Raw genomic sequence first — 17832 nt, forward strand, 5'->3', positions numbered from 1 at the left:
TGTGTTTGAGCTTTAGCCGGTCTCTGACCCTCACTACTGCCCCCTGTAGGTGTCAGGGGAGATGGAGGCATGGAAGCAGGACCTCCAGAAGCAGGCCCAGGACATCACCACAGAGAAGCTAACGCTAGCACAACCGCGGCTAGTGGAAGCTAACCAAGAGAAGCTAGCATTAGCGCAACCGCGGCTAGTGGATGCTAATCCAGAAGGGCTAACGTTAGCGCAGCAGCGCATACACAGACACATGGAGCGACGGCTAGCCATGAACAACATGACCTATGAGGTCGTACAGCAGGGTCACGACCTTCAGCAATACATCACCGAAGTACTGTCCTCAGGTAAGACAGAGATAGAGATGGAGAGATGGAGAGAGGGAGAGAGAGAGAGAAAGAGAGGAAGGTACAGAAGGAGAGAGTGGGGAAAGAGATATTGAGAAAGACAGAGTGGGACAGGAGAGGGGGAGAGAGAAGACAGAGAGGGGGAGAGTAAGATAGACAGAGAGAGGGGGAGAGTCAGATAGACAGAGAGAGGGGGAGAGTCAGATAGACAGAGAGAGGGGGAGAGTAAGATAGACAGAGAGAGGGGGAGAGTAAGATAGACAGAGAGAGGGGGAGAGTAAGATAGACAGAGAGAGGGGGGAGAGTAAGATAGACAGAGAGAGGGGGAGAGTAAGATAGACAGAGAGAGGGGGAGAGTAAGATAGACAGAGAGAGGAGGGGGAGAGTAAGATAGACAGAGACAGAGAGGGGGAGAGTAAGATAGACAGAGAGAGAGAGTAAGGGGAGAGTAAGATAGACAGAGAGAGGGGGGGGAGAGTAAGATAGACAGAGAGAGGGGGAGAGTAAGATAGACAGAGAGGGGGAGAGAGAAGACAGAGAGAGGGGGAGAGTAAGATAGACAGAGAGGGGGGAGTAAGATAGACAGAGAGAGGGGGAGAGTAAGATAGACAGAGAGAGAGGGGGGAGTAAGATAGAGAGAGAGAGGGGGGAGAGAGAAGACAGAGAGAGGGGGAGAGTAAGATAGACAGAGAGGGGGAGAGTAAGATAGACAGAGAGGGGGGAGTAAGATAGACAGAGAGATGGGAGTAAGAGAGGGGGAGAGAGAAGACAGAGAGGGGGGAGTAAGATAGACAGAGGGGGGGAGTAAGATAGACAGAGAGAGGGGGAGTAAGATAGACAGAGAGGGGGGAGTAAGATAGACAGAGAGAGGGGGAGAGTAAGATAGACAGAGAGGGGAGAGTAAGAAGACAGAGAGAGGGGGAGAGTAAGATAGACAGAGAGAGGGGGAGAGTAAGATAGACAGAGAGAGGGGGAGAGTAAGATAGACAGAGAGAGGGGGAGAGTAAGATAGACAGAGAGAGGGAGAGAGAGTCAGATAGAGACAGAGAGAGTAAGGGGAGAGGGGTAAGATAGACAGAGAGAGGGGGGAGTAAGATAGACAGAGAGAGGGGGAGAGTAAGATAAACAGAGAGGGGGAGTAAGATAGACAGAGAGGGGGGAGAGTAAGATAGACAGAGAGAGGGGGGAGAGTAAGATAGACAGAGAGAGGGGGAGAGTAAGATAGACAGAGAGAGAGGGGAGTAAGATAGACAGAGAGGGGGAGAGTAAGATAGACAGAGAGGGGGAGAGTAAGATAGACAGAGAGGGAGGGGGAGAGAGAAGACAGAGAGAGTAAGATAGACAGAGAGAGGGGGAGAGTAAGATAGACAGAGAGAGAGAGGAGAGTCAGATAGACAGAGAGGGGGGGAGAGTAAGATAGACAGAGAGAGGGGGGAGTAAGATAGACAGAGAGAGGGGGGAGAGTAAGATAAACAGAGAGAGGGGGGAGTAAGATAGACAGAGAGGGGGAGAGTAAGATAGACAGAGAGAGGGGGAGAGTAAGATAGACAGAGAGAGGGGAGTAGAGATAGACAGAGAGAGGGGGAGAGAGTAAGATAGACAGAGAGAGGGGGAGAGTAAGATAGACAGAGAGGGGGAGAGTAAGATAGACAGAGAGAGGGGGAGAGTAAGATAGACAGAGAGGGGGGAGAGTAAGATAGACAGAGAGAGGGGGAGAGTAAGATAGACAGAGAGGGGGAGAGTAAGATAGACAGAGAGAGGGGGAGAGTAAGATAGACAGAGAGAGGGAGTAAGATAGACAGAGAGGGGGAGAGTAAGATAGACAGAGAGAGGGGGAGAGTAAGATAGACAGAGAGAGGGGGGGAGAGTAAGATAGACAGAGAGGGGGAGAGTAAGATAGACAGAGAGAGGGGGAGAGTAAGATAGACAGAGAGGGGGAGAGTAAGATAGACAGAGAGAGGGGGAGAGTAAGATAGACAGAGAGAGGGGAGTAAGATAGACAGAGAGGGGGAGAGTAAGATAGACAGAGAGAGGGGGGGTAAGATAGACAGAGAGAGGGGGAGAGTAAGATAGACAGAGAGAGGGGGAGAGTAAGATAGACAGAGAGAGGGGGAGAGTAAGATAGACAGAGAGAGGGGGAGAGTAAGATAGACAGAGAGAGGGGGAGAGTAAGATAGACAGAGAGAGGGGGAGAGTAAGATAGACAGAGAGAGGGGGAGAGTAAGATAGACAGAGAGAGGGGGAGAGTAAGATAGACAGAGAGAGGGGGGAGAGTAAGATAAACAGAGAGAGGGGGGGAGAGTAAGATAGACAGAGAGAGGGAGAGGAGAGGGGGAGAGATATTTTTATTGGTAATGCTTTTCAATGCATTGTGGGATCTAGGGTGTGTAAGCTTGAAAATAATGAATGGGAGTCACTCACCAAAAAAAACTGTGAGCCATCTAACAGCATTTTTCTGTTTAACCCTGACATATTTCACTGAGAAAATTAGTCATGTTTCAGTCTGTACCCTGTCTTCCCCTCTGGGCATTTAGCCAGTTAGCAAAGACGACGTATGACAACAGCTAATGTGATTGGTCAAAGTGCCCCTGTGTAGAGTGCAGTCAGACTGCAGAGTGATACGCCTCGCTCTGTTCATTCAGCCATTCCTCACCTATAACATACCTCCTCCTCCTTGACTTGAACAGACTGGTAGAGAGAGTGAGGTACTGTATAGTTGGAATGTTCGGGGCGAGGGAACGAGGGATTCATCGTATGAACAAGTATGAAGGAGAGGCTGAGAGAGAGATGGGAGGAATAAGAGAGAAAGGGAGACAAGTTTTGGGAGAGAGAGAGAAGAGGGGAGAGAGACATGGGAGGAATATGAGAGGGAGGGAGAGAGAAGAGGGGAGAGAGACATGGGAGGAATATGAGAGGGAGGGAGAGAGAAGAGGGGAGAGAGACATGGGAGGAATATGAGAGGGAGGGAGAGAGAAGAGGGGAGAGAGACATGGGAGGAATATGAGAGGGAGGGAGAGAGAAGAGGGGAGAGAGACATGGGAGGAATATGAGAGGGAGGGAGAGAGAAGAGGGGAGAGAGACATGGGAGGAATATGAGAGGGAGGGGAGGGAGAGAAGAAGGGGAGAGAGACATGGGAGGAATATGAGAGGGAGGGAGAGAGAAGAGGGGAGAGAGACATGGGAGGAATATGAGAGGGAGGGAGAGAGAAGAGGAGAGGGAGACATGGGAGGAATATGAGAGGGAGGGAGAGAGAAGAGAGGGAGGGAGAGAGAGGGAGAGAGGGAGAGAGACATGGGAGGAATATGAGAGGGAGGGAGAGAGAAGAGGGAGAGAGACATGGGAGGAATATGAGAGGGAGGGAGAGAGACATGGGAGGAATATGAGAGGGAGGGAGAGAGAAGAGGGGAGGGAGACATGGGAGGAATATGAGAGGGAGGGAGAGAGAAGAGGGGAGAGAGATTCAAATGAAGAAAAATATGGAAAGGCTGGAAGAAAGAGGAAGAGGGAACGATGGGTGAATGTGAGGAAGAGGAGTGAGATGGGGTGAATGTGAGGAAGAGGGAACGATGGGTGAATGTGAGGAAGAGGGAACGATGGGTGAATGTGAGGAAGAGGGAACGATGGGTGAATGTGAGGAAGAGGGAACGATGGGTGAATGTGAGGAAGAAGAGTGAGATGGGGTGAATGTGAGGAAGAGGAGTGAGATGGGGTGAATGTGAGGAAGAGGAACGATGGGTGAATGTGAGGAAGAGGAGTGAGATGGGGTGAATGTGAGGAAGAGGGAAAGATGGGTGAATGTGAGGAGTGAGATGGGGTGAATGTGAGGAAGAGGGAACGATGGGTGAATGTGAGGAAGAGGAGTGAGATGGGGTGAATGTGAGGAAGAGGGAGATGGGTGAATGATGGGTGAATGTGAGGAAGAGGAGTGAGATGGGGTGAATGTGAGGAAGAGGAGAGAGATGGGGTGAATGTGAGGAAGAGGAGAGAGATGGGGTGAATGTGAGGAAGAGGAGAGAGATGGGGTGAATGTGAGGAAGAGGAGAGAGATGGGGTGAATGTGAGGAAGAGGGAGAGATGGGTGAATGTGAGGAAGAGGAATGTGAGGAAGAGGAGTGAGAGATGGGTGAATGTGAGGAAGAGGAGTGAGATGGGGTGAATGTGAATGTGAGGAAGAGGGAGAGATGGGGTGAATGTGAGGAAGAGGAGAGAGATGGGGTGAATGTGAGGAAGAGGGAGAGATGGGGTGAATGTGAGGAAGAGGAGAGAGATGGGGTGAATGTGAGGAAGAGGAGAGAGATGGGGTGAATGTGAAGAAGAGGAGAGAGATGGGGTGAATGTGAGGAAGAGGAGAGAGATGGGGTGAATGTGAGGAAGAGGAGAGAGATGGGGTGAATGTAAGGAAGAGGAGAGAGATGGGGTGAATGTGAGGAAGAGGAGAGAGATGGGGTGAATGTGAAGGAAGAGGAGTGAGATGGGGTGAATGTGAGGAAGAGGAGAGAGAATGAAGAGGGTGAATGTGAATGTGAGGAAGAGGAGAGAGATGGGGTGAATGTGAAGAAGAGGAGTGAGATGGGGTGAATGTGAGGAAGAGGAGAGAGATGGGGTGAATGTGAGGAAGAGGAGAGAGATGGGGTGAATGTGAAGAAGAGGAGAGAGATGGGGTGAATGTGAGGAAGAGGAGAGAGATGAGGTGAATGTGAGGAAGAGGAGAGAGATGGGGTGAATGTAAGGAAGAGGAGAGAGATGGGGTGAATGTGAGGAAGAGGAGAGAGATGGGGTGAATGTGAGGAAGAGGAGAGAGATGGGGTGAATGTGAGGAAGAGGAGAGAGATGGGGTGAATGTGAAGAAGAGGAGAGAGAGATGGGGAAACATTCAGAGTGATTGGGTGAGGGGAGGGGGATTGGGGTTACCATGGAAACTGCTTTCTCAAGCGCACAGCTGGTCCCTATGGAAACGTACATATTGAATTTACCATGGAGACGACCGCTCACAGTCAGACTGTGAGGGGAATTCAGACCCGAACCATCCCAGGGTAACCACACACACACACACACAGATGGACACTCATACATATGCACTGATGCGCACGTGCACATAATACACACATGCACTTATACACTCACACGCACGCACACACACACACACACACACAATTCCTTGCATCCATCGTCTCTCCTCTACTGTTTCTCAAACCCCATTGGTGTAGAAAGTCAGAGGGGAGGAACCTTCTCCTGGAATACAGTTGACAAAGGATGTGAGGAGATAGGAGGCGAGGAGATTGGATATGAGGAATCACAGAAAGACTAATGAAGAGCCAGATTTCTATAGGAAGGTCTCTTCCTACGTGACATCATGGCTTAGCACCATCTAGTGGTGAACAGTATACACTCTGTATAATCATCAAACATACATACACATAGGGATGGGATATTTTTCACATAGATAAGTTTGTGTGTGTGTGTATGTGTATGTGTGTGTGTGTGTTCATGTGTGTGTGTGTGTGTGTGTGTGTGTGTGTGTGTGTGTGTGTGTGTGTATGTGTATGTGTATGTGCATGTGTGTATGTGTGTGTGTATGTGTGTATGTGTGTATGTGTGTGTGTGTGTGTGTTCCAGGTATTCAGCTGACTGCTGAGGGGGAGACTGATCTGTCCTCTCAGGTGGAGGGGCTCCATCAGATTCTACAGGACAAGCAGAAGGAGCTGCACCAGATAGTCGAACACACACACACACACCTGGAGCAGGGCTTGCAGCTACGCCACCTACAGAGTCAGGTGAACCAGGTAAACACACACACACACACCTGGAGCAGGGCTTGCAGCTACGCCACCTACAGAGTCAGGTCAACCAGGTAAACACACACACACACACCTGGAGCAAGGCTTGCAGCTACGCCACCTACAGAGTCAGGTCAACCAGGTAAACACACACACACACACACCTGGAGCAGGGCTTGCAGCTACGCCACCTACAGAGTCAGGTCAACCAGGTAAACACACACACACACACCTGGAGCAAGGCTTGCAGCTACGCCACCTACAGAGTCAGGTCAACCAGGTAAACACACACACACACACCTGGAGCAGAGGCTTGCAGCTACGCCACCTACAGAGTCAGGTCAACCAGGTAAACACACACACACACACACCTGGAGCAGGGCTTGCAGCTACGCCACCTACAGAGTCAGGTCAACCAGGTAAACACACACACACACACCTGGAGCAAGGCTTGCAGCTACGCCACCTACAGAGTCAGGTCAACCAGGTAAACACACACACACACACACACCTGGAGCAGGGCTTGCAGCTACGCCACCTACAGAGTCAGGTCAACCAGGTAAACACACACACACACCTGGAGCAGGGCTTGCAGCTACGCCACCTACAGAGTCAGGTCAACCAGGTAAACACCACACACACACACACACACACACCTGGAGCAGGGCTTGCAGCTACGCCACCTACAGAGTCAGGTCAACCAGGTAAACACACACACACACACACACACACCTGGAGCAGGGCTTGCAGCTACGCCACCTACAGAGTCAGGTCAACCAGGTAAACATACAGACACACACACACACACACACACACCTGGAGCAGGGCTTGCAGCTACGCCACCTACAGAGTCAGGTCAACCAGGTAAACACACACACACACACCTGGAGCAGGGCTTGCAGCTACGCCACCTACAGAGTCAGGTCAACCAGGTAAACACACACACACACGAGTAGCACGCAAACTCACACATCCACTTACGAACACACACACACACACGCACGTATATAATGTGTATATGTACTGTATATGACCCTGGCCTCATGTCCACTTCCAGGTTGAACCGTAACCACAAACAGGTACACACACAAACACACATGAACAGAAACCTGCACAGACACACACACACACACACACACACACACACACACACACACACACACATGTATATAACGTTTATATGTAATGTTTATCTATATGTGTGTGTGTGTGTTCCCAGGTGCTGGGCTGGATCAGTGAAGGAGAGGTGATGTTGTCTTCCTGTATGGTGAACTCCAGCTCTCTGTCCGAGGCTGAACAGCTACAGAGAGAACATGAGCGCCTCCAACAGGCCATAGAGGTAACTACACCCACTGCAAACCAGTCACTGTAATGCAAACAAACTCTATTGACATAAAGCAATGTTGTCAAATCAGTTTTTATAAGTGTTCCTCTCTCTCTTTTTAATCCCCCCCTCGCCCCCATTTGGTACCTTTCTACCCCCTCCCTTTCTCTCTCCCCTTTCCCCTCCCCTTCTCCTCCCCCCAGTCTCTGCTTCATGCTGACTCTCTCCAGAGGACCCACCAGGTGGCGCTGGCGCTGCAGCAGCGGGCAGAGCTGCTGGTGAGGGCGGGCCACTACGACCCAGAGGCAGTGAGGGCGTGTGCCCAGACGGTGGCGCTACACTGGCAGACCCTGATGCTGCGGATGGAGGACCGCCTCAAACTGGTCAACGCCTCCGCAGCCTTCTACCGGACCTCACAACAGGTGAGTCAGAGTCACTATCTCCTTATCAACCTCAACCCTAACCCTCGTGTCCACACCCACGTTCAACCCTAACCCTTGTGTCCACACCCACGTTCAACCCTAACCCTTGTGTCCAAACCCACACCCACGTTCAACCCTAACCCTCGTGTCCACACCCACGTTCAACCCTAACCCTTGTGTCCACACCCACGTTCAACCCTAACCCTCGTGTCCACACCCACGTTCAACCCTAACCCTTGTGTCCACACCCATGTTCAACCCTAACCCTCGTGTCCACACCCACGTTCAACCCTAACCCTTGTGTCCACACTCACGTTCAACCCTAACCCTTGCGTCCACACCCACGTTCAACCCTAACCCTTGTGTCCACACCCACGTTCAACCCTAACCCTCGTGTCCACACCCACGTTCAACCCTAACCCTCGTGTCCACACCCACGTTCAACCCTAACCACAAACCTAATCCCCACACCTCTTGTAGCCTCAGTCCAGGATTTAATAATCAGCTATAATAGCAGGATTTAATAGCCAACTGTAATTGCAGGATTTAATAACCAGCTGTAATAGCAGGCTATAATAACCAGCTGTAATAGCAGGCTATAATAACCAGCTGTAATAGCAGGCTATAATAATCAGCTGTAATAGCAGGCTATAATAACCAGCTGTAATAGCAGGCAAAAAATAAACAGTTATAATAGCAGGCTATAATAACCAGCTGTAATAGCAGGCTATAATAGCCGGCTGTAATAGCAGGCTATAATAACCAGCTGTAATAGCAGGCATTAATAACCAGTTGTAATAGCATAATTTAATAACCAGCTGAAATAGCAGGCTATAATAACCAGCTGTAATAGCAGAATTTAATAACTGTCTGTAATAGCAGGCTATAATAACCAGCTGTAATAGCAGGCTATAATAACCAGCTGTAATAGCAGGCTATATTAACCAGCTGTAATATCAGGATTTAATAACCAGCTGTAATAGCAGAATTTAATAACCAGCTGTAATAACATGCTATAATAACCAGCTGTAATAGCAGGCTATAATAACCAGCTGTAATATCAGGATTTAATAACCAGCTGTAATAGCAGAATTTAATAACCAGCTGTAATAGCAGGCTATAATAACCAGCTGTAATAGCAGGCTATAATACCCAGCTGTAATAGCAGGCTATATTAACCAGCTGTAATATCAGGATTTAATAACCAGCTGTAATAGCAGAATTTAATAACCAGCTGTAATAGCAGAATTTAATAACCAGCTGTAATAACAGGCTATAATAACCAGCTGTAATAGCAGGCTATAATAACCAGCTGTAATAGCAGGCTATAATACCCAGCTGTAATAGCAGGCTATATTAACCAGCTGTAATATCAGGATTTAATAGCCAGCTGTAACAGCAGGCTATAATAACCAGCTGTAATAGCAGAATTTAATAACCAGCTGTAATAACAGGCTATAATAATCAGCTGTAATAGCAGGCTATAATAACCAGCTGTAATATCAGGATTTAATAACCAGCTGTAATAACATGCTATAATAACCAGCTGTAATATCAGGATTTAATAACCAGCTGTAATAGCAGGCTATAATAATCAGCTGTAATAGCAGGCTATAATAACCAGCTGTAATATCAGAATTTAATAACCAGCTGTAATAACAGGCTATAATAATCAGCTGTAATAGCAGGCTATAATACCCAGCTATAATAGCAGGCTATATTAACCAGCTGTAATATCAGGATTTAATAATCAGCTGTAATAGCAGGCTATAATAACCAGCTGTAATATCAGGATTTAATAACCAGCTGTAATAGCAGAATTTAATAACCAGCTGTAATAGCAGGCTATAATACCCAGCTGTAATAACAGGCTATAATAACCAGCTGTAATAGCAGGCTATAATACCCAGCTGTAATATCAGGATTTAATAACCAGCTGTAATAACAGTGGCTGGAGATCCAGCACCATTCAATCGGACAGAGACATCATTGGAATTCAGAGGTTCAGCACCACATGGCACTGGACAGCAACCATGTGTATATACTCAGGCATACTGTATGTTTGTTTCCCCCCAGGTATGTGGTGTGTTGGAGAGCCTGGAACAGGAGTATCGTAGGGACGAAGACTGGTGTGGTGGCGGAGAGAGGCAGGGGAGCAGGGGCCAGCCGGAGCACCTCATTCCCCTCATCAACAAACACATGGAACAAAAAGAAGCCTTCCTCAAGGTACAGAGAGAGAGAGAGAGAGAGAGAGAGAGGACAGAAAGCGAGAGGAAAGAAAGACGAAGCGAGGACAGAAAGATGGATAGAGGACAGAAAGATGGAAAGAGGACAGAAAGATGGATAGAGGACAGAAAGATGGATAGAGGACAGAAAGATGGATAGATGACAGAAAGACGGATAGAGGACAGAAAGATGGATAGAGAACAGAAAGACGGATAGAGGACAGAAAGACGGATAGAGGACAGAAAGACGGATAGAGGACAGAAAGACAGATAGAGGACAGAAAGACGGATAGAGGACAGAAAGACAGATAGAGGACAGAAAGATGGATAGAGGACAGAAAGATGGATAGAGGACAGAAAGACAGATAGAGGACAGAAAGACGGATAGAGGACAGAGAGACAGATAGAGGACAGAAAGACGGATAGAGGACAGAAAGACAGATAGAGGACAGAAAGATGGATAGAGGACAGAAAGACAGATAGAGGACAGAAAGATGGATAGAGGACAGAAAGACAGATAGAGGACAGAAAGACGGATAGAGGACAGAAATACAGATAGAGGACAGAAAGACGGATAGAGGACAGAAAGATGGATAGAGGACAGAAAGACAGATAGAGGACAGAAAGACAGATAGAGGACAGAAGGATGGATAGAGGACAGAAAGATGGATAGAGGACAGAAAGACGGATAGAGGACAGAAAGACGGATAGAGGACAGAAAGACGGATGGATGATGGTAAAGACAGTTTTTAGCTACAGTCTCTGTTGGTATGTTTTAACCCCTTGTTTCCTGCAGGCATGCACCCTGGCCAGACGCAACGCAGAGGTCTTCCTCAAGTACATCCACCGCAACAGCGTTACTATGGCAACCATCTCCGGGCACAGTGCAGGCGCAGAGGTCACTGGTCACTCCCGTGTGCCTGAGCAGCAGGTCAAAGGTGAGCCAACACACAGTTACATTACACATGAACACATACACACACACACACACACACACACACACACACACACACACACACACACACACACACACACACACACACACACACACACACTCACAGAGAGAGAGAGACAGAAGAGCTCCGTATGCATGATGATGATATTTCTGCCACTGTTTATACCTGGCAGTGTAAATGTGTGTTCCTCTTATAGGTATCCTCAGTGAGCTCCTGCAGAGGGAGAACAGGGTTCTACATCTCTGGGCTCTGAAGAAGCGTCGTCTGGACCAGTGTAAATGTGTGTGTGTGTTCCTCTTGTAGGTATCCTCAGTGAGCTCCTGCAGAGGGAGAACAGGGTTCTACATTTCTGGACTCTGAAGAAGCGTCGTCTGGACCAGTGTCAACAGTACCTGCTGTTCCAGAGCCACACCCAACAGGTGAGTTTGCCACACCTTTAGATGAGTCCACACCCAGTTTGGGAAACCTGAGTTTGAGATGTAGAATTATAACAGAGCCATGTTGGCCCCCAGACAATTACATTACCCTGAAAATGGTTTGTCCTCCTCTCTCTCTCTGTCTCTGTCTCTGCCTCTCTGTCCCTGTCTCTCTCTCTCTCTCTCTCTCTCTCTCTCTCTCTCTCTCTCTCTCTCTCTGTCTCTCTCTTCCTCTTCTTCTCTCTCTCTCTCTCTCTCTCTCTCTCTCTCTCTCTCTCTCTCTCTCTCTCTCTCTCTCTCTGTCTCTCTCTCTCTCTGTCTCTCTCTCTCTCTCTCTCTCTCTCTCTCTCTCTCTCTCTCTCTCTCTCTCTCTCTCTCTCTCTCTCTCTCTCTCTCTCTCTCTCTCTCTCTCTCTCTCTCTCTCTAGGCGTTGGATTGGCTGCAACAGAGTGGTGAGCACTACCTGTCCACTCACACATCGCCAGGGGCAACAAGTGCAGAGACCCAGGACCTGCTGGCTCAACACAGGGAATTCTGCATCTCGGCTAAGGTGAACACACACACACACATACCCACTCACATTCACAAATGCTTACTCACACACTACAAAGGTGATGTGTATATCAGAACAGTTCCCACAATTCATTTCTCCCCTCTACCTCCTCCCAGCACACTCAGGAGAAGGTGCACCTGCTGATTCAGCTGGCTGAGAGCATGCTGGGTAAGGGCCACTCCCACAGGGTGGAGCTACGGAGGTGCGTGTCGATGGTGGACAAGCGCTACCGAGAGTTCTCCATGCGCATGGGCCAGTACCGGAACACACTGGAGACTGCACTGGGAGGCTGCACTCAGGTGTGTGTTCGGCTGGTGGGTGTATGTGTGTGTGTGTCTCAGATTCCAGGTCAATCAGAGATAGATTGATTGCCCATGTCCATGCTTACGCATGGGCTTTTTGCCCATGTCTGTTTCCTTCATGTCAATGAAGCTCTCTGAGTGGTATTGAATTGTCTCTGTGTACGGTGTCCCCTGTAGGACAATAAGGACCTGGAGCTGGAGCTCATCCCCAACAGCCTATCTGACTCTGACCCCGAAGTGAACCTGAACGACCCTAACCACGAGGTCAGCGACGAGAAGAGGAGGACGGCCAGGAAGAAAGAGTGAGTCCAACAGAGAAAGAGAGAGAATGAGAGAGAGGGGGAAATGGAGAGAGGGTATGTGTGTGTGTGTGTGTGTGTGTGTGTGTGTGTGTGTGTGTGTGTGTGTGTGTGTGTGTGTGGGTGTGGGGGGGTGTGTGTGTGTGTGTGTGTGTGTGGGTGTGTGTGTGTGTGTGTGAGAGAGAGAGAGAGAAGAGGGAGAGACAGAGAGATTGTGGGATAATTGTATTTATTGAAAAAGTAGCCAGTTTCTTGGTACTCCTACAGGTATATCATGTCAGAGCTTCTCCAGACAGAGAGGGTGTATGTGAAGGATCTGCAGGAGTGTATTGATACCTACCTGTGGGAGATGACCAGTGGCTCTGAAGAGATCCCCACCAGGATCGCCAACAAGGATGACGTTGTCTTTGGGAACATCCAGGACATTTATGAGTTCCATAACAGGTGTGTATATCACAGTCTGTATAGCACAAGCTGTGTTTAATGTATGGTGTTTAGCACATATCATTAAATAGAACACAAATGGAATTTATCCCGAGCCAATATGGCCGCCATTATCCCATTCTAGAGTTCTGCAGGTCTATGACATCTATGACATTATACTGTATGTCTCTATGGTATAGCACAGAGGTATTAAAATATTACCTTACCAGGTCCGGACTCCTGCTGCTTTTCTGTTCTACCTGATAATTAATTGCACCCTCATGGTGTCTCAGGTCTGAATCAGTCACTGCTTAGAGGGGAACAATTAAAAAAGCTATGGAACTGGCTCCAAGGTCCATGTTTGAGTTTGAGGGGAGTAGGCACAGCATAACAGATGTGTGTATAGTGTATAATGATGGTCTGTGTTTTGTTGCAGTATTTTCCTGAAGGAGCTGGAGAACTACGAACAGCTACCTGAGGATGTGGGTCACTGCTTCGTCACCTGGGTAACCACCAAGACATTATATCTGATAGAGAGAGAGAGAGAGAGAGAGAGAGAGAGAGAGAGGACACATTGGAAAGAATTAACAAAAAAACAGAGCAAACTAGAATGCTATTTGGCCCTGAACAGAGAGTACACATTGGCCGAATACCTGACCACTGTGACTGACCCAAACATAAGGAAAGCTATGACTATGTACAGACTCAGTGAGCATAGCCTTGCTATTGAGAAAGGCCGCCGTAGGCAGACCTGGCTCTCAAGAGAAGACAGGCTATGTGCTCACTGCCTACAAAATGAGGTGGAAACTGAGCTGTACTTCCTAACCTGCTGCCCAACGTATGACCATATTAGAGACACATATTTCCCTCAGATTACACAGATCCACAAAGAATTCGAAAACAAACCCAATTTTGATAAACTCCCATATCTACTGGGTGAAATTCCACAGTGTGACATCACAGCAGCAAGATGTGTGACCTGTTGCCACAAGAAAAGGGCAACCAGTGAAGAACAAACACTATTGTAAATACAACTCATATTTATGCTTATTTATTTTCCCTTGTGTACTTTAACCATTTGTACATTGTTACAATACTGTATATATATATATATATATATATATATATATATATATATATATATATATATATATATATATATATATACATAATATGACATTTGTAATGTCTTTATTGTTTTGAAACTTCTGTATGTGTAATGTTTACTGTTAATTTTTATTGTCTATTTCACTTTTGTATATTATCTACCTCACTTGCTTTGGCAATGTTAACATATGTTTCCCATGCCAATAAAGCCCCTTGAATTGAATTGAGAGAGAGAGAGAGAGAGAGAGAGAGAGAGAGAGAGAGAGAGAGAGAGAGAGAGAGAGAGAGTGTGTGTTCCAATGAATCACAGTACTGCTGGAGTGTTGTCTGAACCTCACCTTCTCTCTCTCTCTCTCTCTCTCTCTCTCTCTCTCTCTCTCTCTCTCTCTCTCTCTCTCTCTCTCTCTCTCTCTCTCTCTCTCTCTCTCTCTCTCTCTCTCTCTCTCTCTCTCTCTCTCTCTCTCTCTCTCTCTCTCTCTCTCTCTCTCTCTCTCTCTCTCTCTCTCTCTCTCTCTCTTTCTCTCTCTCAGGCAGATAAGTTCCACATGTATGTGACGTATTGTAGAAATAAACCAGATTCCAGCCTTCTGATCCAGCAACATGGGGCAGGCTTCTTTCAGGTGACACACTCCATTTCCCTTTTTCTCTCTCTCTTTCTCTGTCTCTCTCTCTTTCTCTCACTCTTTTTTCCACATCTCAGCATAATTTTCCATATCTGTCTGTAGATGGCAATCACTGTTCAGTGTAGCGTCTCTGCAGCCCTGATTTTACGCTGTGTGTGTGTATGTGTGTAGGAGGTCCAGAGGAGACATGGTCTTGCTAACTCCATCTCCTCAGCGCTCATCAAGCCGGTTCAGCGCATCACCAAGTACCAGCTCCTTCTCAAGGTACAGAACATGAGAAATACTGATGTGTGTTGGTTTAACAAGACACTATTCTTAAGCTCTCTGTCTCTCTGTCTTGCTGTCTCTCTGTCTCGCTGTCTCTCTGTCTCGCTGTCTCACTGTCTCGTTGTCTCTCTGTCTGTCTGTTTGTCTGTCTCGGTGTCTCCCTCCCTCCCTCCCTGTCTGTCTGTGTGTGTGTGTGTGTGTGTGTGAGTGTGAGTGTGTTTGTGTGTGTGTGTGTGTGTGTGTCCAGGAGTTGTTGGCGTGTTGTGAGGAGGGAAAAGGCGAGATCAAGGAGGGTCTGGATGTCATGCTGAGTGTTCCAAAGCGAGCCAACGATGCCATGCATGTTAGCATGCTAGAGGGTGAGCTGATGTCACATCCTGCTGTATGATGTCACTTATTGTTCTATGATGTCGCTTCCTGCTGTATGATGTCACTTTCTACTGTATGATGTCACATCCTGCTGTATGATGTAACATCCTGCTGTAAGATGTGACATGACTTCCTGCTGTATTCCTATCCCAGGTCTGGAGGAGGGCTTGGAGGTGCAGGGAGAGCTGCTCCTGCAGGATACCTTCCAGGTGTGGGATCCTAAATCCCTTATCAGGAAAGGCCGGGAACGCCACCTGTTCCTGTTCGAGCTCTCGCTGGTCTTCAGTAAAGAGATAAAGGACTCCTCCGGACGTATCAAGTACCTCTACAAGAGCAGGCTGAGGGTACTATACTATACTATACTATACCATACCATATCATACTATACCATATCATACTATACCATACTATGCTATACTATACTATACTATACTATACTATACTATACTATACTATACTGTACTATACTATACTATACCATATCATACTATACCATATCATACTATACCATATCATACTATACCATATCATACTATACTATACTGTACTATACTGTACTATAGCATACTATACCATATCATACTATACCATATCATACTATACCATACTATACTATACTATACTATGCTATACTATACTATACTGTACTATACTATACTGTACTATAGCATACTATACCATATCATACTATACCATATCATACTATACCATACTATACTATACTATACTATACCATATCATACTATACCATATCATACTATACCATATCATACTATACCATACTATACTATACTATACTATACTATACTGTACTATACTGTACTATAGCATACTATACCATATCATACTATACCATATCATACTATACTATACCATATCATACTATACCATACTATACTATACCATACCATATCATACTATACCATATCATACTATACCATACTATGCTATACTATACTATACTATACTGTACTATACTGTACTATAGCATACTATACCATATCATACTATACCATATCATACTATACCATACTATACTATACTATATCATACCATACCATACTATAATATACTATACAAATATCATACCATACTATACTAATACCATACTATACCATACCATAAAATACCATGCCATACCATACAATACTAAACTAATACCATACTATACTGCACTATACTGCATCGTACCATACTATACCATACTGTAACATACTGTAACATACTGCACCATACCATACTGTACTCCCATCTAAACTATACACATAGTAAAACACCTATACAATATTACTCTAACACACCAAGTACCTCTACAAGAGCAGGCTGAGGGTACTGTACTATACCATTCTATACTATACCATACCATACTATACAATACTATGCCATACAATACCATATTATACCATACCATATTATACCATACCATACTATACCTTTCTATACTATACCATACCATACTATACTATTCTATACCATACCATACTATACAATACTATACTATAGCATGCTATACCATACTATACCATACTATACTATGCCATGCTATACCATACTATACCATACCATACCATGCTATACCATACCATACTATACTATACCATACCATACCATGCTATACCATACTATACCATACCATACTATACCATACCATACTATACTATACCATACCATACCATGCTATACCATACTATACCATACCATGCTATACCATACTACACCATACCATGCTATACCATACTATACCATACCATACCATACCATACTATACCATACTATACCATACCATATTATACCATACTATACCATACCATACTATACCATACCATACTATACCATACCATACCATACCATACCATACCATACCATACCATACCATACCATGCTATACTATACTATACTATACTATACCATACCATACCATACTATACCATACCATGCCATGCTATACCATACTATACAATACTATACCATACCATACCATACTATACAATACTATACCATACCATGCTATACCATACTATACAATACTATACCATACCATGCTATACCATACTATACAATACTATACCATAAACATAGTAATACACATATAAATATTACTCTACCACACCAGGTACCTCTGCAATAGCAGCCTGAGGGTATGGCTACAACACATATATACTTTCATGCATTCTACATCCCATATACCCCACCTCGTTTCCCAAAGGAAACATTAACTGCCTTGTGTCCTCTTCCAGACGTCAGAGTTGGGGGTGACAGAGCATATTGAGGGGGACCCCTGTAAGTTTGCTCTGTGGGTGGGCCGTACCCCCACCTCGGACAACAAGACCGTCCTCAAGGTAACAGCCAAATATATTCTCAAGTGCACTCTCCTACTGCCTGTCATCTCTGGTGAACCTTTTCATGTGCACTCTCCAACTGCATCTCAGTGCT

General features: G+C 46.2%; 1 protein-coding gene across 1 annotated transcript in view; it reads left to right on the plus strand.

Annotated features, from left to right (window-relative positions):
- Positions 1-17832, plus strand: part of kalrnb (kalirin RhoGEF kinase b) — a gene marked incomplete at its 5' end in the record, with an annotated part of 61778 nt that overhangs the window by 14080 nt on the left and 29866 nt on the right. The window contains 17 exons of the mRNA XM_042319397.1: positions 50-335; positions 5953-6119; positions 7333-7452; positions 7641-7859; positions 9936-10085; positions 10881-11022; positions 11344-11459; positions 11884-12006; positions 12126-12308; positions 12489-12613; positions 12878-13054; positions 13470-13539; positions 14671-14760; positions 14935-15027; positions 15278-15389; positions 15553-15743; positions 17637-17738. Coding sequence (XP_042175331.1) covers positions 50-335; positions 5953-6119; positions 7333-7452; positions 7641-7859; positions 9936-10085; positions 10881-11022; positions 11344-11459; positions 11884-12006; positions 12126-12308; positions 12489-12613; positions 12878-13054; positions 13470-13539; positions 14671-14760; positions 14935-15027; positions 15278-15389; positions 15553-15743; positions 17637-17738 — 2466 coding nt within the window. The remainder of the gene's footprint in view (positions 1-49; positions 336-5952; positions 6120-7332; positions 7453-7640; positions 7860-9935; positions 10086-10880; positions 11023-11343; positions 11460-11883; positions 12007-12125; positions 12309-12488; positions 12614-12877; positions 13055-13469; positions 13540-14670; positions 14761-14934; positions 15028-15277; positions 15390-15552; positions 15744-17636; positions 17739-17832) is intronic.

This window comes from Oncorhynchus tshawytscha, unplaced genomic scaffold, assembly GCF_018296145.1.
Source record: "Oncorhynchus tshawytscha isolate Ot180627B unplaced genomic scaffold, Otsh_v2.0 Un_scaffold_4246_pilon_pilon, whole genome shotgun sequence".
Classification (NCBI taxonomy): domain Eukaryota; kingdom Metazoa; phylum Chordata; class Actinopteri; order Salmoniformes; family Salmonidae; genus Oncorhynchus; species Oncorhynchus tshawytscha.